The sequence below is a fragment of the Prionailurus bengalensis genome, chromosome B1 (genome assembly GCF_016509475.1).
Source record: "Prionailurus bengalensis isolate Pbe53 chromosome B1, Fcat_Pben_1.1_paternal_pri, whole genome shotgun sequence".
Classification (NCBI taxonomy): domain Eukaryota; kingdom Metazoa; phylum Chordata; class Mammalia; order Carnivora; family Felidae; genus Prionailurus; species Prionailurus bengalensis.
In genome coordinates this window covers 117,034,873-117,061,814 of record NC_057344.1, presented here as the reverse complement: position 1 = coordinate 117,061,814, position 26,942 = coordinate 117,034,873, and the positions used below count along the sequence as shown (strand labels likewise).

General features: G+C 35.2%; 1 protein-coding gene across 3 annotated transcripts in view; it reads right to left on the bottom strand.

The window, feature by feature from the left end:
* The window catches only part of TBCK (TBC1 domain containing kinase), a 220,901-nt gene that overhangs the window by 189,538 nt on the left and 4,421 nt on the right, over positions 1-26,942 (bottom strand). Inside the window, exons 2-4 of one of the 3 annotated variants that reach the window (XM_043571089.1) lie at positions 25,151-25,371; positions 24,373-24,450; positions 8,752-8,824 (exon numbers count right to left, since the gene is read on the bottom strand). In XM_043571089.1, coding sequence (XP_043427024.1) covers positions 8,752-8,824; positions 24,373-24,450; positions 25,151-25,343 — 344 coding nt within the window. In that variant the 5' untranslated portion in view covers positions 25,344-25,371. Of the gene's footprint in view, positions 1-2,507; positions 2,629-8,751; positions 8,825-24,372; positions 24,451-25,150; positions 25,372-26,942 lie in introns of those variants that run through there. The other 2 variants (XM_043571097.1, XM_043571106.1) reach the window with 2 other exon arrangements.

Below are 26,942 nucleotides of genomic sequence, written 5' to 3'. Positions count from 1 at the left end.
GCTTTCCTTCTGGAGGTCGAGAGCATCAGTAACTGCAGTCAATCACACAGGTACTATGTGCCTTTGTGACCAAACCCTAATTATCCTCCACTTCTAGACTCAGACAAGCTTCTCTAATGGGCAACACGTGGCACATGTCACGATTTTTTTGCTAGAAGAATTAAGTACATGCTCTACAACTCTTCCAGGAGAGGACTCTGGAAAGCTTGTGGCTGCTTTCCTCCATTCTTTGCCCCTTTATTTTTCCTTTACTAACATTGTTTTGTCTCCTTTTGCTGTAATGAAGTGAGTATAATGTAACCACTGAGTATATGACTTCTGAGTCCTGTGAGTGTTTCCAGTGAGTCACTGAAGCTGGGGGTGGTCTTGGTGACCCTGACACACCAGTTCCCACCATCTCAGCCGCAATGACTAATATAAAAAAGAACACCATATAACACTTCCTAGAAGACTAAAAAATTTTCTCCAATATTTTCCCAATAACCAAACTGAAGTAGGCAGAATTTTAATATGGTTGCCAAGATCCCTGATCCTTGACTTATACCCTGCATGATCCCCAGGGCTACGAATATGATGGATTTTACGCCCATGATCAAGCTGTGATATGGCACAATTGACTTTAAGAAAGGGAGAAAGGGAGATTGTCTGGTTGAGCCTCACCTTATCACATGAGTCCTTGAAATCTGGATGTAGAGGTTAGAGACAGAGGAACTAAGAAAGATTCCAGGCATGAGTGGGATATGATTAGGGAGATTCTCCATTTTTGGCTTCAGAGATGCAGAGGGCCATATGACCAGGAGTGCAAATGCCTTCCAGAGGCTGAGAGCAGCCCTTGGTTGATAGTAATCAAGAAAATAGAAACATCAGTCCTACCATGGGAAGGAACTGGATTCTGCCAACACCCTAAAATGAGTTTAGAAGTAGATTCTTCCCCAGAACTGCGAGGAAGGAAATGAACAATTTGTGTACTCATTCTATTTAAAAAAAAAAAAAAATTTCCAAGAAAATAATTTTAAAAATCACCAAGATAACGTTTGAATCAGACTCAGCAAAACTCATTTGTGTGGGAAAGAAAATTATGGCACATGATTAAAAGAAAGATAATAGGAAAATATAAATCAAACTGCATGACTAAACAAAAACATAGTTCATTAAATTGTTCATTTACAACAATTTAACTATATGGAAACTCTTATGCTAACAATTTTAGAGGCAGAAAAATAAAAAAAATACAGTATAGATGTAAAAAAATATATGGTTAGTTAGGGAAGGCAAATCATAGCTTGCTTAATTCTATAATTGTAGGCAAACAACTATAAGCTAAAAGGGAAAAGGCACCTTACAACTGGAGAGATACAATGTGATAAAGAAATTTGGAGTAGGGAAATAAAATATTTGCTTTGGTTCAGTGGTATGGCATATAGAGAGAAGTAAGTAACTTAAAGAAGTGCTATACATTGTGCCAAAGATTGGAGATACACTTTTGGACACAAAGATACCTCAGTCTTCATGTTGTATTTCATTTCTCTGGCACTCCATCTCCTCAACTATATATCAGTAACAATAAAAATTACTTGCATAATTTAGACACTATTTGGAAATAATATAGAGAGTTTGATTGAAGTCAGATCCTATGCCTACAAAACACTCCCCCCGCCACACACAAAAGTGGAGAGCCACCAAATGTCCCTAAGCAGGGAATTAATATTAAAAATATTAATATGGCAGCAGACAATACTAATGGAGGATATTAAAGACTAATGCAGGAAGACCAGTTAGGAGAATGTTGTAATGCAATAATCAAGCAGTTTGTTAATGAGGCCTGAACTAAAGAATGTAAAAAACAGTAGAGATGTGAGAAACACCACCAAGGTTATATTAGTGATACTTGACGGCTAACAGGATTTAGGGTACAAGAGAGGGAGAAGCACAGGATAGCTGCAAGATTCCCAGCCTGAGTGAAGAGCATCTTTTGGTATTATTTCCCATCCTTACACAAAACAAGTACAATAGAAAGAAAAATATACATCAGTTATATAAATCCCTAAGTTATTTGACTACATGGTAATAATTTCAAATGCATTTTGAAACTAGGGACCTTGAAGGGAAGGAAAAAAAAAAGTATGAGAGCCTTAACTTCCACTATCAGGTTATTTTTTTCTAAAATAAGACAATATACTATCCATTTCTGAAGACTATGACCTGTGCTCATTATCCATCATGGACTGCACTCTAGAACATGTCCAAAATTCTTTGGGGTATCTAATTCAGTGAGTAGGCAACCTTTTAATAGGGGCAAATAAAACTTACTCATCCGAGTAAGTCAGATCATGTTTTCCATCAAGCTAGTGAACAGCTGCAGACATTGCCTGCTTCCCATCAAAGTCTCCATGTATAACCATGTATAACCTCTGCTATGCTGATGGTTCTCTGGTAAATTTTCAAAACCATAACCCTAAAAACATATGACAAACATTTTATTAAAGAAACATGCTTGCACTACTCACCCCGCCTTCACTTGCAAATTTAAGGACAATGCAGAAACTTTGCTCCAAGTGCCAAAACTCTGCTGAATATCTCTGAACTATACTCGCTGACACTGTTACAGATGAAGCAAAAGTACATGCCCTGAAGAACATGAACACAAAAGGGAAATACTTTCCAAATAGCAGCTAGACTTAAAAGGCAAACCATTTCCTCATGCTTGCTTTAATAGGAATGATGAAGGTATGTCTCTCTTTTTAACATTCTTGGAAAATATTTCAGAAAGGAGTTGAGATTTAAATTTCCCCACTTTTCAGTATCTTGAATCTGGCTGCAGGGTAGCAATTAAATAGATTCACAGGCACCAAATATGAGATGACTTCAAACAAACAGTCCAAATGCTGTACTTTGTTTCTTGAAACCTACTGGTTATAGGAGTTTAATTGAATTCCATGCCTTTATGTTTCCAACAAATAATTTTTATCATTTAACTGAAACTGGAGAGAAATATTGGCAGATTGAACCCTGGCACAAGTAACATATAAAAGCCACTGAGAAGAGAGCAGCATTCCTCATATTCAAGCTCAAATAAACTATACAGAAAATGGTGAGTTTTCTCTTTCAAACCAGATCAGCAAACTATCTGTACAAATAACATTAATTTATAAGAGACTGACTTGACAACACCTCCAGGTCATAGTGCAAAATTATTATTTTCTGTTTGGATAACACAAATTCTCAAAAGAGTTTTAGGGCCATTAAGAATGATTTTTTTTTTAATTTTTTTTAATGTTTATTTATTTTTGAGACAGAGAGAGACAGAGCATGAACGGGGGAGGGTCAGAGAGAGAGGGAGACACAGAATCTGAAACAGGCTCCAGGCTCTGAGCAGTCAGCACAGAGCCCGACGCGGGGCTCGAACTCACATACCGCGAGATCGTGACCTGAGCCGAAGTCCGACGCTTAACCGACTGAGCCACCCAGGCGCCCCCATTAAGAATGATTAAAAAAAAAAAAAAAAGATGCTTGGTTTTCCAGTGGGATCTGAGGCCTTAAAATAGTCTTAAGTTATAATATATTTATTTTTTCTTTTCTTTTCTTCTCTTCTCTTTTTAAAAAGTATTTTGGTGTTTTGTGTTATTTTATTTTTAAAGTTTATTTATTTTGAGAGAGAGACAGTGAGTATGAGCAGCAGAGGGGCAAAGAGAGACAAAGAATCCCAAGCAGGCTCCGCACTGTCACCACAGACCTAATGTGGGGCTTGATCTCATGACCCCTGAGATCATGACCTGAGCTGAAATCAAGAGTTGGACACTTAACCAACTGAGCCACCCAGGTGCCACTGTTTTTTTTATTTTAGACAGAGAGAGTGAGAGAGTGTGTGCGTGAGCAGGGGAGAGAGGCAGAGAGAGGAGAAGAGAGAGAATCTCAAGGAAGCTCTGCGCTGAGCACAGAGCCTGAAGCTGGGCTAGATCCCATGTCCCTGGGATCATGACCTGAGCTGAAATCAAGAATTGGACACTCATCCTAGTGAGCCACCCAGGTGCCCCAAGTTATAATATATTTGTAATATGAATTACTACTATAATGTTTTAGTATAATATCACTTAGTTCAATGATATTAAATGTGTTATGAAAAAAGTGAGTCAACTGACAAAAGACATGTCTCTAAGTTTCTAGTTTTCACTCCCCTATCCCCCATTTCACCAATTTTACAAAAGAGTTAAATTTTTCTTCAAAATATAAACCCAGTAAGATATATGCCTTGGATGATGTTTAAGTTTAGACAATGACCTACAAATAACTACCAGACAACTGGCAGCTCACAGTTCTGCAACAGTTAGAGACAGATGGACAAGTAAAAATCCTGGGTCTCAAATTGCAAGCCCATCTAAATAGATTTCCTGTTTACTTTGCATCAGCCTTTCTTACAGGTGCAGGGTGCTTACTTTTGGCAGTAGGGGAAATTTATATGATTTATAAGCCATAAGGACATCTTCTCACTTTCCATAAACAGGTTACAGAATTAATTAAAATTGCAATACAGCAACTCTGCACATGAAATCTGCTGTTATTGGAGACTAATGTAATCCAAATATGTGGAAAGTCAAATAGTTTTCAACAAAGCTAATTTAGATGGATGGATCAGATAACAACTTGGAACTGAACCTGAAAGAATCATGTCTACTCAAAGGCAGTAAGTGCTGAATGTTTTACTCCAAAATGAATGAGGAAAATACTGAATTTTAGTCTGTTACCAGAATGATTAGAACATAGTACTTTAGTTACAAAACTGTTTAAATATATCTTACTTGAAGAAATTGCAAAGATCCATAAAAACTACTATATATTTTACTTTACATAAGTGAAAATGACTATTAGAAATGTAAATGAGGGGCGCCTGGGTGGCTCAGTTGGTTAAGTGTCCAACTTCAGCTCAGGTCATGATCTCGCAGTTGGTGAGCTTGTGAATTCAAGCCTGGCATCCGGCTCTGTGCTGATTCTGTGTCTCCCTCTCTCCCTCTGCCCCCTTCCTGCTCGCGCTCTGTCTCTCTCTCAAAAATAAATAAACATTAAAAAAAAAAAAAAGAAATGTAAATGGTATGAGAGACAACATGAAATCTGCACAAATGCTATTCATGTTTATCTACTCAAAGAATATGCCTCTATCTGTAACATTTTATCCTCATGAAGACATACAAAGGCATTGAAGAAAGGTGGCTTCTTTACACCTTTGTACTGTTAAAACTCCTACTGTTCAGTGCTATCAGATTTGTCTCTAAAACAATGATAAAAGCTGATGAGTATAGAAAAGTAAAACTTTCCACAAGTTAATGGATTTAATCTTATTGGCAAAGTAATATCAGTTATATCTTTTTACAGTACAATTGAAAGTAAAAAAAAGAAAAAAAAACAGTGAAAGGACAGAGCAGGAGGTAAAATGAAATTTATCTAAGGCACCAGCTTCTCTTTTCTGTCTTAGACTTTTTAGTAAGTAAAGGAATAACAAGTAGGAACAGAGAAAGAAAATTCAATATCAGAAGGAACAGTCTACAGTTACTACTACCCTGATGACCAGAGAATTAATCTAGTTGTAGCTTACAGGGTCCTCCAGAATGACTGGGAGCATAAGCCCATGGATAACATCAATTTTCAGAATGTAGATCAATTATGATCTTAATAACTTTCTTCATGTCCATGAAGACCTTGGTCCACCTTTAGTACTTTGATTCCCTTAATACTCTACCTTCTCTTCATGGTATAAACTCTTCCTTTTTTCTGTCTCATGTAGCCTAAATGAATACTGAATAATTTTAAGAAATTATTTTTTAAGTTATTTTTCAGTTAATGTTAATGTTGGTTTAGCATTTCCCTCCTGTTTTTTTTTTTTAATTACATGTATGATCTCTAAGACTTCTATGACAGCCAGCTTCTAAGAAGATGCCCAAGGATCGATCCTTGATGTTTTTAAGATTCATATTCTTATGTAGTCCCCTCCCATACTGAATAGAATGGCTGACTTCTGTATTCAATTGACTATTTCAGAAATGATGGTGTGTGGTTCCTGAGGCTAGGTCATAAAAGGAATAGAAACTTAGAGAAGTCAACCCCATACTGTAAGGATAGACAAACACCAGTGGAAAGGCCCTCAAAATAAAGAAGAATTAGTCTACTGTCAACAACTGGCACCAAATGAGTGAGTTACCTTAGAAACAGATCATCTAGCCTGTCAACCTTTCAGATGATTATAGCTCCAGTTTATATATGGACTGCAACCAACCTCATGAGATCCTGAGTTAAAACCATCTAGCTAATTCATTCCTGAATTCTTGACCCTGAGAAATTATATGAAAGGATAAAAGTTTATTGGTTTTAAACCACTAAGTTTTGAGGTACTGGTTAAGCAGCGACAACTAATTCACACTATTTCTTCTTACAGAAACAAAGAAATACAAACAGGTATGCCATTGGATCAAGCACCTTCATTAACAACATAATATTGTTGCTATATGAGGGATTTAGAATTCAAGCCAAGTAAATAATGGAACAAGTTTTTTTTTTTTTTTGATAAATGAGGCATAATTTACATAGTTGAGATGCACACATCTGAAGTGTATATTCCAGTGAACTTTAAGTTTTGCAAGAAAATGCACCACATAAGTAATACCTTGATCAAGATGTAAAAAATTTCCATTACTCCAGATAGTTTCCTTGTCAAGGCTATTTTGAATCAGTTCCTACATTGTCCCTTCTCCCAACCAGAGTTGAGTACTGTTTTTATATCTATCACCATAAGTTCTGATCATTCTAGAACTGGCTTCTTTTGCTCAGCATATTTTTAAGGCTCATCATGTTGTATGTAGCAATAGTTCATTCCTTTTTATTTTTGATTAAAATAACATGATTCATTCTTCCATTGATGGACACTTCAGTTCTTCCCAGTCAGGGGCTACTATGAAGAATGTTGCTGGGAACATGGTTGTGCAGATATTTTAGTGAATATGTATCTCTCCTTTCTCTTGGTTAAATACCAAAGCAGGGCTAGGATTAGAGTGAGGTAAATGAGGTACCTTGGAGACAACAGTTAAGTAGGTCCTCTACCAAGGAGTGGAATTGCTTAATCATAAAACTTTTGTTTCTATAACAATTTGCCTTTTAAAATATAGCACTGAAATTTTACACTTAGATTTGTCATGAAATCTACCATTTAAATAAAGGGCATTGGTAGGTTATTATATTAGCATAAGAAAAAATAAATATACTTCCAAAGGCAGTAGATCAATATATTACTATCAAACTTAATACATATTAAATAAAATATAAAGTTAAGAATAATTTCCCCTAGAATGATCCCTAGATCAACTAAAACTCCTTGTTTTATCGATAAGAAATATGATTAAAAGAATTGTCCAAGGCTGCCCAGCTAGTTAGTGGCTTTTTCATCATACATAATGCATTGTACATCATTATACAAAGTTAACCCAGGCTCAGTTGTATATTTCCTAGCTAGACATGGCTACAATTAGTTTTAATCTTTATACAAATTTAACCCAAGCAGATTTAAAATAAAGTGTTGTTTTGGTTTTTTTTTTTCATAAAGATGTGACTACAATTTGTTTTCAATTTTGATGTCAACTATTTTCACAGAGAATACTTTTTAACATCAGTGGCTATAAATTAAAGGATAATTTAAACTGGCAAACAGAATAAGATGTTCTTAAAAACACAAAATCAAAGACTATGACATGTAAAAATCATAATTATAAAAACATATTCATTAAATAAGGCTAAGCTACTTCTAAATATATACAAAAGTCACTTTTAGTACCTATGGTCAGATTAGACTCTTCCAAAGAAGTAAGGCAATGGTACACTTGGTATGTGCATTCTTTCATTCTAGAGAACACTTAAAATCAAATCATTTAAAGGATCAAGGAAAGTATTTTATTCAATTTATTTGTTATACTTTTATTAAATAACTACCATCTAGCAAGATACACATTTTTTTCCTCCCTTGAAAAAAATTTGTTTCATCTAGGATATAGCAGTGATTTAAAAGTATTAATCAAGAATAAGAATATTTCTTCAAAAGAGGATGGATGATTACAATCCTACAAAGACTTACGGCAAACATTTTTCATTGGCTTAGTACAACTTTAAAGTAATATTTCCCATGATTTTAAGATAATTTCAGAAAAATGTGTGAAGAAATTCATTTAGTAGTATATTTGTAATAATATATATACACCAAGAAATATACATTTCTTGCCAGAAATGTCTGAGACAGAAAGTAACTACTGAACCACTGAATTAATGTAATTTAACCTATATCATTAGATTCCACCCAAGCTATGATTATTCTCTCTCCATTCAACATGGTCTTTCCTTAACACAACTTACTATGTCCCTAGGAATACCAGTTAGAAGTTACCAAGTACTACTCATAGGAAAATACTCTTAATCTCACCTACAGAAATGCTTAGTACTGAAAACATTTCAAATTTTCATATATATCTTTTTTAGGAATTTTTTTGCTAAGCACTCTGGAGAATGCCTAGCTCATAAAAACTGGACACTGGACAATGTCAACATTGAATTTTTGTGAGGCCTGTGAATTAAATTTCCTAAAATAAAATTTACACCTGGATTTTATCATTAAACAAGTAACAAAAGAAATAAAAACTCTGCAGTTTCTAGTTAAAATGCCTTTTTTTTTTTTTTGCCAATTTCTGCTGTTCATTTAATTGTCCTGATATAACACGGTACCTCATGGGTTTCCTCTCTCGAAGCAAGTCTTCTAGACTCCGTTCACAGTGTTCAGCTACCACCACCAGTCTCTCTGAGTAAAACAAAGTAAATCCACTTTATATTTGATTTAAAAAATGTTTAATAACAAAATAATATAGCCCATTAAAAATATTAACTTACAGTGTTAATAGTATTTCAAGAGTTTTTCAAACTCTATATTAACCACATAGTTACCAAGTATATAAAAGAGAATAAATATGCAATAAAACATCACATTAAATAACAATTTCATGTCATCTTGTATTTTTGTCTAGAGTTTCTCCCATGCGCATCAGGAAAAACAGATGGAAAGTTTTACTTTTGGAAGAAAGAAGTGACCCTTCTTCTGACACAGACTAGGAAAAGGAAAATCTTGGATGAAGATATAAAGAAATTTTGAAGTGAAAGGGAAATTGGGAGCTAGGGACAAATTGTCTTGGCAGTCTGGTTCAAACACAAGGTTTTGAAACTGAGTTTAGAAACTTGAGAAAAGCAGAAATGTTCTGAATCATGACTATGAAGAAAGAACAGAAAATTGATGTGGGATTATTTGTAACATCATGGGGCCTGCTAAGATTAAGTAATAATATAAAATTTTGGTGGGCACAATCAATATTATGATGTAATTTTTATTTTCCAACAGATTAAGAATACGATAGCACAGTTCTGAGGGTCAATCTATATATATATTTTTTTCATCACTTATCCCTAATGACTAACACATTGTCTGACACATTTTTTTTTTAAATGAATGAATGTAAGAGGAGTGAGAGAAAAGTACAACTGGTTTTACAAGTGGTTGGGAACTTCTAAAGTTATTTCAAGAGAGATCAAGGGTTTAAAAGAAATTGGGGTTCTGTGACTATCTATGCAAAATGGGTTAGATAAGGAAGAAAGGTAACACAAAATATAGATGGCAGACTAGGATGAAACAAAGAAGTAAGAGCACAAACAGATTGAGAATAGTGACCACTGCAAAGAGGTTTGATGAAAATGAAAAGTAGTTAAGGTAGAAAAAATGAAATAGCAGATGGGAAAGGAAAATTTCAGAACAGGAGATCTAGCATGAGGAACAACTCTCAGTAACAACCGGTTCAAAATATGGGCTTGCATGTGGGAGTAGAGATGAAGGACAATGGTATACAGGCAGTCATGCGAGGTATGAGGGCAGTATATCACAGGGGTCAAGTTTCAGAAGCTGAAGCTGTCGGAAGTGGTGGCATTATACAGAATGATCAGAAACAGAAAAACTACAAATGTTCTATATGAAAGCCATCACTGTCAGATGAAAGACTCCAAGTGATCTAAATAGGGACTTACAGAAAATTAAATTTAAAAGAACATTTAATGAGTGGGAGAAAAGGAAAAAGAGAATGATAAAGAAAAACAGTTCAGTCAAAAAAGTAAGCAAAGTTGAACCTGAAGCAATTTAGTACAACTATGAAATTCTAAGAGGAAAAAACAAACCATACTATCAGAAAAACCAAATGGGAAGCTGCTGCATTCCTTTGCTTTCATCTGACAACATTTTGTCATTTTTCCTAACACCTACCCAGCTGCCTGTCCTCAGTCTCCTCTGTACAATGGCACCTGTTCTACCCTAACTGAAATGCTTCCAGTTCCTCCACCTTTGATTCTGGATCTTCATACTGTGTTTTCTCATTTACTCCCAGGGCTAAAAAATTGGCAAGTTTTATTTCAAGTCCAGAACTCCTTTCTGCATTGCAGACTTTTATAGATAATTTCTCACTTTAACACAAAAGTCACCTCAAACTTGACAGAACTCAAATTGAGCTTATCCTTTGCTTCCTAAGTCTCTTCCCTTGAGTGCTATCAGAAAACTAGTAACACCATCCTGCCTGCTGCCTCGGCTAGAAACTTAGGAGTAATCTCCCTTTCTCAAATCCAAACAAAAAGCCCTGCTATTTCTATCTCCCAAATATTTCCAGGGTCCATGGTTTGCTCCATCCACCACAATGTGGGTCCAAGCCAGTATCCTCTCATTCGATCATTGCAATAATCTCTTAATTGATCTCACGTTAATTCTTCTTACCCTCCATCATGTTTTCATACTAAAGTCTAAGTGATAAAATAATAATAAATCTGAATATATAACTCCCTCTCTACCTTCATCTTTTGTTACTTTGGCTCATCAACTTCCAGTCGTGCTGGCCTTCTCGCCCCCATCTTGAAGTACTAGCCTGAAATGATCTTCCCCATTTCTTCTCCCAGCTAACTCCTATCAAGAAACATAGTGGTTAAGAGCACAAACTCATCTGTTTAAGCTCAAATCCCAGGCTTACTACTCATTGGCTCTGTGACCTTGGAGGAATTTGCTACTCTCTCTCTGTGCCAGTTACGTCTTCTATAAAATGAGGAAAAAAAACAGCACCTACCTCATAGAGTTGTTAGGTTGAAATAAGTTAATACATAATAAGGGTCAAGAATAGTGCCTGGCACATAGCAATCACTATCTAAATGCTAGCTATTATTACTATTATTATTATTATTATTATTATTATTATTATTATTATTTGTTGCTTAGTTAAATGTGACTTCCTTCAGGAATACTTTTCTGGTGCCCCCAGATCAATTTGCTCCTCCTATAATATAATCAATTCTACACTGTACTTTAGTAGCACTTATTTCAACTCTAAGAATCTGTATACCTTTTCATTGATCGTCTTTGTCCTCCACTAGATAATATGCTTCATGATGGCAGAAATGTTGGTCTTGTTCAAAATGTATCATCAGTGTCTAAAACCTCAAGGGGTGCCTGGGTGGCTCGGTTGGTTAAGCATCTGACTTCGTCTTAGGTCATGATCTCACTGCTCGTGAGTTTGAGCTCCGTGTTGAGCTCTGTGTCAGGCTGTGTGCTGACAGCCTGGAGGATGGAGCCTGTTTCAGATTTGGTGTCTCCCTCTCTCTCTGCCCCTCCCCTGCTCACACTCTGTCTCTCTCTCCTTCAAAAATAAATAAACATAAAAAAAAATAAAAAACTTGCATGGCACCTCAAACATGCAAGTATCTAATACAAAACTATTTGTTAAATAAATTAACTTCAGCAAAGGCATGATGTAGCCATTAAAAATGAGTAAGAGTCTTATATGATAGTCATTATCTAAATAGAGATCTGTCCTGTGTAGAAAATTATATGCCTTTGTTGTAAACTAGGCATAATAATGTCTCAATAGTGCTGATTTCAAATATAAAACAAAAACAACAGAATTTATTAAAACATGCATGTTCCATTAATTTATAATTTTAAGTTGGCTATCCATAAGTCTCCATATCCATGAGATATTTCCAAAGTGTTGGCACTAGATTAAAATTTGTCTGGCTTAAAATAATTTAGAAAAAAAAATTGCTGGGCTTCTTCTGGAAACTCCTTCAAAATATCATAAACCAGAGTTGCCAAAGCTTCAGGATTCTATGGAACTTTAAACCATTACTATAATACAGAAAAGACATAATCCTTGGCAGAATATCAAAGTTTCTCCCAGAGGTAATGGAATATACACCAAAACAATGTTTCCAATATGAACCAGTTTTTTCAAGAAATCATTAGAGAGTCTTCATCCTGAAACTCTGGACCACTGTTTGAAAATAACTTCTGTTTGTTATAAAAACAATATAGTTTCACAGAATAAAATATGACAAAAATATCTGGGAATAGTAATGTGCCAAATATAAGTCAGCAATGTAGTGGCATTATTTATAAAAAACAAATGTGACACTAAGATGAACTTTAAAGAGCAAAACATACAAGAACTGTGAAATAATCTTTCTTCTAACAAATATTTGATGAATGCCAAGTATCACTACAGTGTAACTACAACCTGAACTGTATGTTTCCAGTCAATGCTAAGAAACTGAAAAGAGTACAATATTCAGCAAGAAAGATAATGAAGGAGTTGAATCAGAAGAGACTAAAAGAAATACCTAAATAAATTTTTTTTTACTTAAGAGGAAAAAGGGTAAATTGTGAGTATGTTAGTATGAAAGGTTATCAGAATATAGTTACTACATCATTCTCTTGTGATTCACAGTAAAAACTGAGACTAGCTCATCACTTTTTAAATATAATATCTAAATAAATATTTATGTGACAAAACTGATGAATAAAATTCTGTGTTTAAAACCCACTATTGTTACAAGGTCATTGTGATGATCAGTTTTATGAGTCAACATAACTAGGCTATAGTTTTCAGTTATCCAAACATTAATCTAGGTGTTACTGTAAAAGTATATTGTTATAAATGATCAAGATCTATAATCACTTCACTTTAAGTACAGAAGATTATCCCGGATAATCTGGGTGATTCTAATTCAATCAGTTGTAAAGGCCTTAAGAGCAGGATTGAGGCTTCTCTGAAAACAAATTCTGCTCATGGACTGCAGCTTCAGCTCTTGTCCAAGAGCTCAGCTTGTCCTTCTTGATAGCCTGCCCTATGTATGGATTTCAAACTACTCAATCCTCACAGTCACATAAGCCAGTTCCTAGCAATTAATCTCTTAAAATGAATATTCTGCAGGTTCTAGTTCTCTCATGGAACTCTGAACGGGTAGAGACACTTAGGTTGAAATGTATATTCAGCTAAAATATGGAACAAATTATTTTAGAGGTCCTTAGCAATTCTATTATTCTCTACCTGAATTTCAACTCTATTAGTTAAAATAATTTTGTTTTTTATTTCATTAGCAATCACCAAAAGATTTCTGGGAAAATTAATACCAAATAAAATGATTACCATTACCATTTATAATCCTCACTCTGTTTCTAAACCCTGTTGAAATTTCAAGTTCAAAAGAAAAAGATTAAATTTGTTAACTTAAATTTTTTCATGGTTTTTGGTTTTTTGTCTTTTAAAGAAACTTTGCTCAACTTTTCTATTAATAAATCAAGTTCTCAAATTCTAATAAAATGTCCACAATTTTTGAGATTCAATACTTCATCCTGAGTTAGCAAGAAACTAACATCATCTCGAATCAGTTTTGAATGATCTATACAAAACAGTGAAAGCCTGACTTCTGAGCTAACCCACCATGTGAAAACGTAATGTTACAAAAACAGACCACATGTCACATGTAACTCCAAGTATGAATGGGAAGGTGGGAGGATTAACCATAAAAAGATGTGAGATAGCTGCAAAGCAAGAACAAAATAAAAGGGGGAAAGAGAACCAAAATCAGAATTCTTTGAGGAGACAGTTAAGTGGAGTCCAAACCAAAATCATGTGGTGTTACATCGAGAAGTATGTGTTATACACCAAGGAGACTGCTGAATGGAACCTTTTCAAATTTTTCAAACTAAATGTAACTGAAATCATAGGAATGCTTTGGAACAAACAGACCTTTATACAATACTTACTTTAATTTAGTTATTTACTCTTTATGCATACAATTTTTCAGGACAATGGACATTGCCAATATAAACAAGATAATGAAATTCCCTAACTTTTTGACAATCACTGATATTTTCATTCCAGGCAGTCAAACTTAAAACATACGACTACTTTACATATCCAAGACCTATGTTACCCTAGAAAAGGCGCTGCTGAGATAGGACAGGGCAAGCAGGGTTAAGCATAGTGACCAGAAATATGGTGGATGGGCCTAAGGGAACTGCCCAGATTGTTGAGCTAGCTTCAGTAGTGACAAAGTCTAACAGTGCTTAAGAGATCAGTTTCTATTTGACACTGATAACCAAAAATAAAGGTCTTCTGCAAAGTAAGCAATAGTGTTCCCCAGAGGGGTTATATCATACATAAGGTTTTCCCAAGTTCAGTGTTTACAGGGGCTCATTTAGGTAAAGGGAAGTAAACAAGGAGTGTAAGAAATATCTAAGATTATTGAGTCAATTATCCTGAGTAAAGAAAGTCTAGGGAGAACTGGATAGAAGCAAGACTCCAATCATATGAAGTGATGCTCCAAATGGGCTTCCGGACATAGTGGAAAGAAGTAAAAGGCACTTTAGGATACAAGAATGAAGAAGTCCTAAGAACTAGATAGTAAGAGTTTGGGAAGACAAGCATACTTCAAAATTGCAGATGAAAAACAGCAACATTAATTATGGTCACCAGTCATGAATCATAATGAGAATCTACTATATTGCCAAGCTTTGCTTGGAGTAGTTTTGAAACTGGATCAATGTTAACAATTGGCAATTCTTTAGAATTTTTAATTAGATTGGTAGTGGTGGCAAGAAGTGTTTGAGGCATTGAGGGATTGATAATATCTATCAACTCTTTGGTGATATAAAAAGCCCAAATACTGGGGCGCCTGGGTGGTTCAGTCGGTTAAGCGTCCGACTTTGGCTCAGGTTATGATCTCGCGGTCCGTGAGTTCGAGCCCCGCGTCGGGCTCTGTGCTGACAGCTCAGAGCCTGGAGCCTGCTTTGGATTCTGTGTCTCCCTCTCTCTCTGCCCCTCCCTCGTTCATGCTCTGTCTCTCTCTGTCTCAAAAATAAATAAAACATTAAAAAAAATTTTTTAAAAAAAGCCCCAAATAATTCCTATAATTTTTAAACATTTGGTTAATGCCATCGAAGCCATTCTTTAAATAAAAACTTTAGCAAAAAAAAAAAAAAATTTTTTTTAAACAATAACAAACTTGCCAAAAGTTCCTTTCTAGACTTCTGGCAAATGGCTAGTGCTATTTATAAGGTGTACTATAGGTATAGTTACCACTCCTCTTCATGATTATATTTAAGCCAATTACAAAAAGCACCCCTCCTTTCAGAACGAACTAGAGAATCAGATTTCAGTTCCTCCTTATTGCATCAGCCAGAAGGTTTTGTGCAAAACTCTATACAGTGGCTCTGAATGTGCGTGTCTAGATTGGCAAATAATGTGATAGGGCACACCTATCACAGGTCAAATCAACTTTGGAGGCTGCTGCCTACATTAGAACTTCTCCAGATTGTCTTTAAATAAACAAGAAAAATTCTCTCCGTGTAGTCAATACTTTGCACAAGTGCTTTTAAATCCTTTCTTTACATTATGATTCCTTTTTGAGATCAGATTAAAACTATGGACTCATTAACCAGAAAATGCTTGTACATACGCGTACACACACACAAATTGAGTGTTAAATTTAATTTAGTTAGATGTTCACTCACAGAAAAATTGGGACAAGAATTTACAGAGGTTTCTGCTTAGAGATTAACACAAAAAAAGAACAATAAAGCAAATTTAGCTAGGTATATCGAGAACACTGGCCATTACAACATAACATAGGATATCTCATATGCCCATACCAAAGAAGATTCTATACTAGTGTCTTCATATACCAACTGAACATACAATATATTGCATCAATATTATAAAGCTCGCAATTGATCATTTTTCCAGATTTAAGTAAAAATTTAGAAATTATTTTGTTTGAAGCGGTTAAATTTTCATCTTTGCCTTGACCTACAAGAAGTCTACCAAAAAATTTATAGTTAATGTGAAGAAACTATGTATTAATATTACTAATTTAATATCTTACTCTTTGTTTTCTTTCTCCCCATCTTGATTATATATTTTCTTTCATGTGCAAACTGTATATATTATATGTATGTGTATATATATGTATATATCATAAAAATGTATGCATATAGTTTATATGTATGTATATGTATATACATATGTACAATATATACTATGTACATACATATATACATGCATATACATATATAACATATAACATAAAATAAAAAATATAACATACGTAACATAATATAATACACATATACACATGCAATATAATATATATATAATACTATATGTATATATACATAATGCTGTATGTCAATTTTCTGGGAAAAAGATTATAATAAATTAAGAAATGTAAATTCCTTTAAAAATAAGAATGATTAATGAAGAATACTGATATTGGGGTGCTGGGATGGCTCAGTTGGTTAAGTGTCTGACTTGGGTTCAGGTCATGATCTCATGGTTTGTGAATTCAAATGCTGCATCGGGCTCTGGACTAACAGTGCGGAGCCTGCTTAGGATTATCTGTCTCTCCCCCTCTCTCTCTACCTCTCTTCCACTTGCATTCTCTCTAAATAAATAAATAAACTTAAAAAAATGATATTAAGATTTGCTTTCTTAGGAATATGACAACAATAAAAGGCCAGAGCATCTCTTGAAAATTTGTGAATCCTTTTAGGCCAGTGGTATCATTAGAACAAATGAAAGTAAATAAAAGTTCAAACACAAAAGCTACTCCTCTGCGTTCCAAAGTCCCCTATCCCACCTAAACTCTACATATAGGAGTTTGATAAATATCTACATTCTTCAATGTAGAATTCAACATTCTTTCCTTTGTACTCCCCTAGGATGGCACATTGTACACCATCTGTTATAACAACTATTACTATATTATAATCAAGTTTGTATTTTTCTCCTCTACTACTTCTAGACCTTGAGAACTGGGATCCTATGTTAGTCATCTTCTTATATCTGGCACCTAGCATAAGGAGGGCCATAGTATTTGAAGAGACCAATTAAAAATATTATAACACCAACAGACTGATGTTATGTATGCCAAAGCACAAGGTAAGAAATGTCAGAGTAGAAAGAAAGACTGGTTCCAAAATATATCTTCAATTCATCAGCATCTTAATAACTCTGCTTCAATTCTAGCTATCGGCTCTTCCCTCCAAATTTGCTTCCTGTGGAGAGAAATCCTTATAGCATTAATACAGACCCACCTACATTCTCTCTTGAAAGGTTAGGCCAAAGCTGGTAAATATTTACTAATATTTGCTGAATAGATCAATCAAAGGCAAGGCCAGCTTGCATAATAAAGAAAGCCCCAATAAAACAATGTTTAACATGTCTGTGCACATGTGTGTATGTGTATATATTCAAGTATATACTTGAATATAAAAAAATCACAAATTTTCATCATCGGCAAGACAATTAACTCTCTTTTACCACTTTCCTTCCCATATCTCTTTTTTTTTCAAAATTTTTTAATGTTTATTTTATTTTTGAGAGAGAGAGAGAGACAGAGCATGAGCAGGGGAGGGGCAGAGAGAGAGGGAGACACAGAATCTGAAGCAGGCTCCAGGCTCTGAACTATCAACACGGAGCTGGATGTGGGGCTAGAAGTCACAAACCATGAGATCATGACCTGAACCGAAGTCAGACGCTTAATTGACTGAGCCACCCAGGTGCCCCCGCATGTCTCTTATCAGGCCACTAGACATATCTAAATATCCAAGACACTAGGTATGTAATAGAGCTCCAAAGTATTTAAGGTATTGAATAGCTTTGATTGTAGAAGTGCCAATATTTGCATTAATGTACACTTATTTCAACTTTAAAAATCTTTTGAAATATGATAAAATGTATTAGTATTCTACCTCTCTTTACTTACTAATTGTATGACCTTAGATTAGTTACTTAATTGCTCTGTATCTCAATATCCTTATCTGTCCAATGAGAATAGTTAATAGTTCCTATCTCATGGTAATATTATAAGGATTAAATCAAAATATGTAAAGCACTTAGAATACTGCCTAATACACAATGCTCAAAAAATATTAACTATTAATACTACTTATTATAAAAACATTTTCTACTCAAAGTCTATAAAATGTAAATGTTTTCAAAGTAAATACTTTTTAAAAGCCATACCCAGACTAATTGGAAATATTATTTAGCCTATTTGTCACAAAACAAGGAAAATGTTTGCATTTTTTGAGGGTCATTAATATTAGGTTGAAACACATGAAAGTGCCATTTTTATAGGAAAATAATTTAAATATCAGCAAATGTATAGGGTTAACTTTTACAAAGTGTTTTGTTAGAAAAATACATTTCACTGAAATACACTTAAAATAATTATAAGAAATAAAACATCTGCATGCAATAAAAACTGCATGCAATTAAGTTTCCAAAAATAGTTTTTAAATAGTTAAAATATTACCATCATAAATATCTAGAATTGAATAGATTAATATTTGTGTCCTCCCTCCCCTAGGATTAAGACCTAATAATCCCCAGTGCAATGGTGTTTGGGGGTGGGACCTTTGTAAGATAATTAGGTACTGAGAGCTCTGTCCTCATGAATGGGATTGGTGCTTTTATAAAAGAGACCTTAGAGAAATTCGTGGATTTTTCCACTACGTAAAAACTGCTGTCATGAGGAAGTGGGCCTCACTAAACATGGAATCTGCTGGTTCCTTGATCTTGGACGTCCCAGCCTCTAGAACTAGGAGAAATAAATATTTGTTGTTCATTCAGTTTTTGATGTTTTGTTACAGCAGTCCAAATGGACCAAGATATGGGATGCAAAAGAATCTGACTCTGAATCTGATACCGGAATCTGACTGAAAAGGCAATAAACATCTTCCTAGTGAAACACTAACTTTTTAACCAATAGGGTTCAACTTTTCTACTTTGGTTTTCTAAATGGAATTTTATATGAAAAGACTAAACTCCAGCAGCAAGGGAAAAAAAAAATCCTTAACCTACAAGGGAAGACAGATCAGGTTTGCAGCAGACCTATCCACAGAAACTTGGCAGACCAGAAATGAGTGGCAGGATACATTCAATGTGCTGAATCAGAAAAAATATGCAGCCAAGAATTCTTTATCCAGCAAGGCTGTCATTCAAAATAGGAGAGATAAACAGTTTCCCAGACAAAAATTAAATAAGTCTGTGACCACTAAACCAGCCCTGCAAGAAATTTTAAGGGGGACTCTATGAGGGGGAAAAAGATGAAAATAAAAAAAAATTAAAAAAAAATAAATAAATACCAAAAGCAACAAAGATTAGAAAGGATAGGAGAAGGCCACCAGAAACTCCAACTCTACAAGCAACATAATGGCAATAAATTCTTATCTTTTAGTACTCACTCTAAATGTTAATGGACTCAATGCTCCAGTCAAAAGACATAGGGTAACAGAATGGATAAGAAAACAAGATCCATCTATATGCTATTTACAAGAGACCCACTTTAGACCTAAAGACACCTTCAGTCTGAAAGAGGATGTAGAACCATCTATCATGCTAATGGTCAACAAAAGAAAGCCAGAGTAGCCATGCTTATATAAGACAATCTAGTCTTTAAGATAAAGACTGTATCAAGAGATGCAGAAGGGCATTATATCATAATCAAGGGGTCTACAGACTAAGAGGACCTAACAATTATAAACATTTATGTGCCAAATGTGGCAGCACCCAAATATATAAATCAATTAATCACAAACATAAAGAAACTAATTGATAGTAACACCACAATAGTAGGAGACTTCAACACCCCACTCACAACAATGGACAAATCACCTAATCAAACAATCAACAAGGAAACAATGGCTTTAAATGACACACTGGACCAGATGGACTTAACAGATATATTCAGAACATTTCATCCTAAAGCAGCAGAATATACTTTCTTCTCCAGTGCACATGGAATGTTCTCCAGAATAGACCACATACTGGGACACAAATCAGCCCTAAGTAAGTACAAAATGATTGAGATCATACCGTGCATATTTTCAAACAACGCTATGAAACTTGAAATCAACCACAAGAAAAAATTTGGAAAGTTATCAAATACTTGGAGACTGAAGAACATCCTACTAAAGAATGAATAGGCTAACCAAGCAGTTAAAGACGAAATTAAAAAGTATATGGAAGTCAATGAAAATGATAACACCACAACCCAAAACCTCTGGGATGCAGCAAAGGTGGTCATAAGAGGAAATATATAGCAATCCAGGCCTTCCTAAAGAAGGAGGAAAGATCTCAGATACACAACCTAACCTTACACCTTAAAGAGTTGGAAAAAGAACAGCAAATAAAACCCAAAACTAGCAGAAGACAGGAAATAATAAAGATTAGAGCAGAAATTAATGCTATCGAAACGAAAAAAACAGTAGAACTGATCAATGAAACCAGAATCTGGTTCTTTGAAAGAATTAACAAAATTGATAAACCACTAGCCAGTTTGATCAAAAAGAAAAAGGAAAGCACCCAAATAAATAAAAAAAAGAATGAAAGAGGAGAGATCACAACCAACACAGCAGAAATAAAAACAATAATAAGAGAATATTGGGGCACGTGGGTGGCTCAGTCGGTTGAGCGTTCGACTTAGGCTCAGGTCATGATCTCACAGCTTGTGAGTTTGAGCCCTGCATCAGGCTCTGTGCTGACAGCTTGGAGCCTGCAGCCTGCTTCAGATTCTGTGCCTCCCTCTCTCTCTGCCCCAAGCCACTCGCATTCTGTCTCTCTCTCTCTCAAAAATAAATAAACATAAAAAAAAAAGTTTAAATAAAGGGAGTATTATGAGCAATTACACGCCAATAAAATGGGAAATCTGGAAGAAATGGACAAATTCCTACAAACATATACACTACCAAAACTGCAACAGGAAAAATAGAAAATTTGAACAGACACATAACCAGTAAAGAAATTGAATTAGTAATCAGAATCTCCCAGAAAACAAGAGTCCAGGGTCACATGGCTTTCCAGGGGAATTATACATTTAAGGAAGAGTTAACATCTATTCTCTTGAAGCTGTTCCAAAATATAGAAACAGAAGGAAAACTTCCAAACTCATTCTATGAAGCCAGCATTACCTTGATTCCAAAACCAGACAGAGACCCCACTAAAAAGGAGAACTATAGACCAATTTCCCTGATGAACATGGATGCAAAAATCCTCAAGAAGATACTATCCAACCAGATCCAACAATACATTAAAAAAATTATTCACCACGACCAAGTGGGATTTATACTGGGGAGGCAGGGCTGGTTCAATATCTGCACAACATAATGTCATTCATCACATCAATAAAAGAAAGAACAAGAACCATCTGATCCTCTCAATAGATGCAGAGAAAGCATTTGACAAAATACAGCATCCTTTCTTGATAAAAACTCTCAAGAAAGTAGGGATAGAAGGAGCATACCTCGAGATCATAAAAGCCAAATATGAATGACACAATGCTAATATCATCCTCAATTGTGAAAAACTGTGAGCTTTCCCCCTAAGGTCAGGAACAAGACAGGGATGTCTACTCTCACCACTGTTATTCAACATAGTATTGGAAGTCTTAGCCTCAGCAATCAGACAACACAAATAAATGGCACTCAAATCATCCAGAAGGAGGTCAAACTTTCACTCTTTGTAGATGACATGTACTCTATATGGAAAACCCTAAAGATTCCACCAAAAAACTGCTAGAACTGATTCATGAATTCAGCAAAGTTGCAGGATATAAAATCAATGCACAGAAATCGGTTGCATTCCTATACACCAACAATGAAGCAACAGAAAGAGAAACCAAGGAATTGATCCCATTTATAGTTGCACCAAAAACCACAAAGTACCTAGGAATAAATCTAACCAAAGAGGTGAAAAATCTATACACTGAAAACTATAGAAAGCTTATGAAAGAAACTGAAGAAGACACAAAAATGGAAAAAGATTCCATGCTCCTGGATAGGAAGAACAAATATTTTTAAAATGCCGATACTACCCAAAACAATCTACATATTCAATGCAATCTCTATCAAAATAACGCCAGCATTCTTCACAGAGCTAGAACAAATGATCCTAAAATGTATATGGAACCAGAAAAGACCCTGAATAGCCAAAGCAATTTTGAAAAAGAAAACCAAAGCTGGAGGCATCACAATCCCAGACTTCAAGCTATACTACAAAGCTGTAATCATCAAGACAGTATGGTACTGGCACAAGAACAGACCAATGGAACAGAATAGAGAAGCTAGAAATGGACCCACAAATGTATGGCCAACTAATTTTTGACAAAGCAGGAAAGAATATCCAATGGAGTAAAGACAGACTCTTCAGCAAGTGGTGCTGGGAAAACTGGACAGCGACATGCAGAAGAATGAACCTGGACCACTTTCTTACACCATACATAAAAATAAACTCAAAATGGATGAAAGAACTAAGTGTAAGCCAGGAAGCCATCAAAATCCTCGAGGAGAAAGCAGGCAAAAACTTCTTTGATCTTGGCTGCAGCAACTTCTTACTCAACACATCTCCTGAGGCAAGGGAAACAAAAGCAAAAATGAACTACTGGGACTTCATCAAAAAAAAACAAAAAAAAAAACAAAAAAAAACAAAAAACAAAAAAAAAACGTTCTGCACAGCAAAGGAAACAATCAGCAAAACTAAAAGGCAACGGACAGAATGGGAGAAGATATTTGCAAATGATATATGAGATAAAGGGTTAGTATCCAAAATCTATAAAGAACTTATCAAACTCAACACCCAAAAAACAAATAATCCAGTGAAGAAATGGGCAAAAGACATGAACAGACACTTCTCCAAGGAAGACATCCAGATAGCCAAACGACACATGAAAAAATGCTCAACATCACTCATCATCAGAGAAATACAAATCAAAACCACAATGAGATACCACCTCACCCCTGTCAGAATGGCTAACATTAACAACTCAGGCAACAACAGATTTTGACAAGGATGCTGAGAAAGAGGATCTCTTTTTCATTGTTGGTGGAAACACAGCCACTCTGGAAAACAGTATGGAGGTTCCTCAAAAAACTAAAAATAGAACTACCCTACAACCCAGCAATTGCACTACTAGGCATTTATCCACAGGATACAGGTGTGCTGTTTCGAAGGGATACATGCACCCCCCCATGTTTATAGCAGCACTATCAACAATAGCCAAATTATGGAAAGAGCCCAAATGTCCATTGATGGATGAATGGATAAAGAACATGTGGTATATGTGTGTGTGTGTGTGTGTGTGTGTGTGTGTATACACACACACACACACACAATGGAGGATTACTTGGCAATCAAAAAGAATGAAATCTTGCCATTTGCAACTACGTGGATGGAACTGGAGAGTATTATGCTAAGTGAAATTAGTCAGTCAGAGAAAGACAAATATCCTATGACTTCACTCATATGAGGACTTTAAGAGACCAAACAGATGAACATAAGGGAAGGGAAACAAAAATAATATAAAACAGGGAGGGAGACAAAGCATAAGAGACTCACAAATAAGGAGAACAAACTGAGGGTTGCTGGAGGCGGTGTGGGGCGGGGATGGGCTAAATGGGTAAAGGGCATTAAGGAATCTACTCCTGAAATCATTGTTGCACTATATGCTAACTAACTTGGATGTATATTAAAAAAAATAGAAATGAAAAAAAAAAAAAGAAAGGGAACAATGATGAGGGATCAGGTGGCAATAATAACAGGGGGTGTCTGCCCGGCGAACCTATGGGCCTCATCAGGGATCTGTCCACTGGCGGAATGACAGTCTTCCCGGCCTTAAGGAAGAAGAGAGGCTTCAGCATGGACAGGGAAGCATTTGGACATCATGGACTATACAATAATTTCTTTGAATCTTGACTATGTTAGGGGATGAGGACAAGTTCTCTGAGGTGGCCCTCCTCCAAACTACCAGCTCCTGTTTATGTTCCCCCACCACAACATGGCTCAGAAGAGACTCAGAAATATTTGGTGTGCTACGAGAAACCCCTGTTTCTGGAATGAGGCTCTTTTTATTTAGTTGCCCAATGCTGAGAACATTTTTCCTTTGATAAAAGCAGCAACGAGGAAAAGTCAGCTTATTCATTAATCGCTCTCTTACCTATTAAGTGTCTCAGCTTATGCAATACCTTCTTATGCCCTACACAGCAACCACATAAGAAGGCAATAAACACTTCTTCTGAACTTATAAAAAAAAAGAGAAAGAAAGAAAAGAATAAATTCCAAAAGAAAAAAATAGTGACTGTTTTCATTTGAAGACAGCCCAAATAACTACTTTCAATCATAAAATACATTTAAATAGACACTTCTCAAATTTCTGGTATGAGAGCTTTCATGTCCTTTTTACAGAATTGAAGAAATATGCTTAAGATAGGTGGTTTCTCTGAAAGGGAAAATTAAAAATCCTGATTCTCAGATCTGAAAAATACGAACCTCTCAAATGTAGTCATTCATTAATTTACTCACTCAGCACTTACTGAATGCCTTCTATGTACCAGGTGCAGTACTGTCTCTCTGAGGTTAGGGGCAAAAGTCATTTAGTCCTTATCTTCAAGAACTGAGAATCCTCAAAAGAGACAAATTAAATAGAAAATAATAATAAAATCTGATAAAAGATATAAAAGAAATTAGGAAAGGGATTAAGCTCAGATTGCAGAGAATAATATAACCCAGGAAAGAAAATAGCAGAGTATAAAAACAGGGACCTGTGAGGGGCCAGGGCAATCAGGAAAACTCAAAAGACTCAGTTTGGCTGGACTGAAGGTGATGGCATGCACATACCCACATATACTGACTATTGTATGCGCTCACTATATACTTGTAACCTAATCAAGGTAACAGAGTACGGAATACAAAAACAGAAGAAAAGAACAACTTACCATGCTTTCCCCTAGAAATATCCACATACTGGCAAAGTCTGGGATGAGTGATGGTCTTAAGGATTTGAAATCGCCCCAAAATTTTGATGGAATTTGGTGTAAGAGGAAGCCCATTACTTCCACAAACATCATGTGGCAGAGCTGAGGCAAAGAAGGTAAAGGCACCCATTTCAGCATCCTTCAGGGGAAACATTTCAGAATCCTAGATCTTCTAAGATAATCTGGAAAAGGAGAGAATTTTATGACAGATCAATGAAAAATTAAGCCAGTGTTTTCTCACCTTAAATATGATTAATAATATATAACTTGGAGGAAAATGCCAATCAGAACTTCATAGTAAAAAGAATCAAAGTAAAAAAATTCCAAGATAATATCTACGAGGAAAAACCACCCAATCATAAATTTAGATTGTAGCTCTAAATCATAATCAAAGATTTTCAATGGCATAAAAAGGCAAAAAATAGAACATTCCCTCCTCATGATGTCTCACAGTGTTAAGAGGAAGTCTGTTATTGCATATTCACATCAATAAGGATCTTCTGTTTACCGAAAGCTTGAACAACCCATAGACCATCAAGAATTTTTCCTTCTTGCAAAGTAAGTAAAGTCAGAAAAGATGAAATAGGTATTCCAACCATTACCTTTAAATTACCAAGGCCTCTATTAATAGTAGTAAAAGTTAAACTAGATAACAGAAGACACTATGTTACTTAACTAATCAGTTTTGGTTTTGTGCTTGGTAATTTCCATGCGATCTGTTTTAATTTATTCCTCAACAATCTTCACAGATGTTATTGCCTCCAGTTTAAAGATAGATGTTTCATGTACATATCTAGGGCAATCCTATTGGCATGGTCTCCAAAACAAATAGTGCCCCAGAGTTATGTAACAAAGTAACCTGGAGATTAAGAAACCTGCTCAAAATCAATCTGAATCACATTAGGGCAATCACAATGAAAAAGGTCACTGAACAAAAAGATCTTTCACCCAGGTGTCTCACTACAAAGACATTCCATTGGTCCAGCACTGCATTCTTCCTTTCTCAGCTTTCACAATCAAAATGTTGGAAATCTAAATCAAAGTAATAGACCACTTTTTATGTCTGTGCAGAAACCTCATTAAAAACATTAAAAGGAAATACTTTTAAATGTATAAATTCATAATAAGGAAGAAAACAGAAAAGGGCCATGACCTAATGAAAGATTCCAAAAACCCCCAGTAAAGCATTTGGCATATGAAGTATTGTTTTAAGAAGAAAAAGAAAGAAACTATAAAGTATATTGCAGTCAAGACCTCTGTTGGGCCTCTTCAGATTCAGAAACTTGAGATCACAAAAGCAGAAACAATGGGGAACAGAAGTCAGAAGAGGATTTGAAATGAGAATGATAACTTAAAGGGCTGAAGAATAAAAGAATTAACTTTGTCACTGGCCCCCCATTATTAGTTATTTATCCTCAAAGGAAAAAAGGTAAGTTTCTTTCCTAGAAATAAACCAACTTTGTGAGAATTATAATAAATAGCTAGTATGGGCATGGTGACAAAGGCAAACTGCTCTTAATTCTGGAATTTGTAGGGCCCCAGTTAAGATATAACTATCTACCCAGCCATCCTAAAACACAGAATAGCAGTCAACAAGCCTGTCTATATACACAAAGCTCTCAGACAGACTTCCTTAACTCTAAAATAATGAACTGTCCAGAAATCATCAGATAGTTGAAGAAAGACCACATCATAATGGGCAAAAAATAAAATAAACAAACAAAAAAACCTGCCCTGGAGGTGACTAAAATAA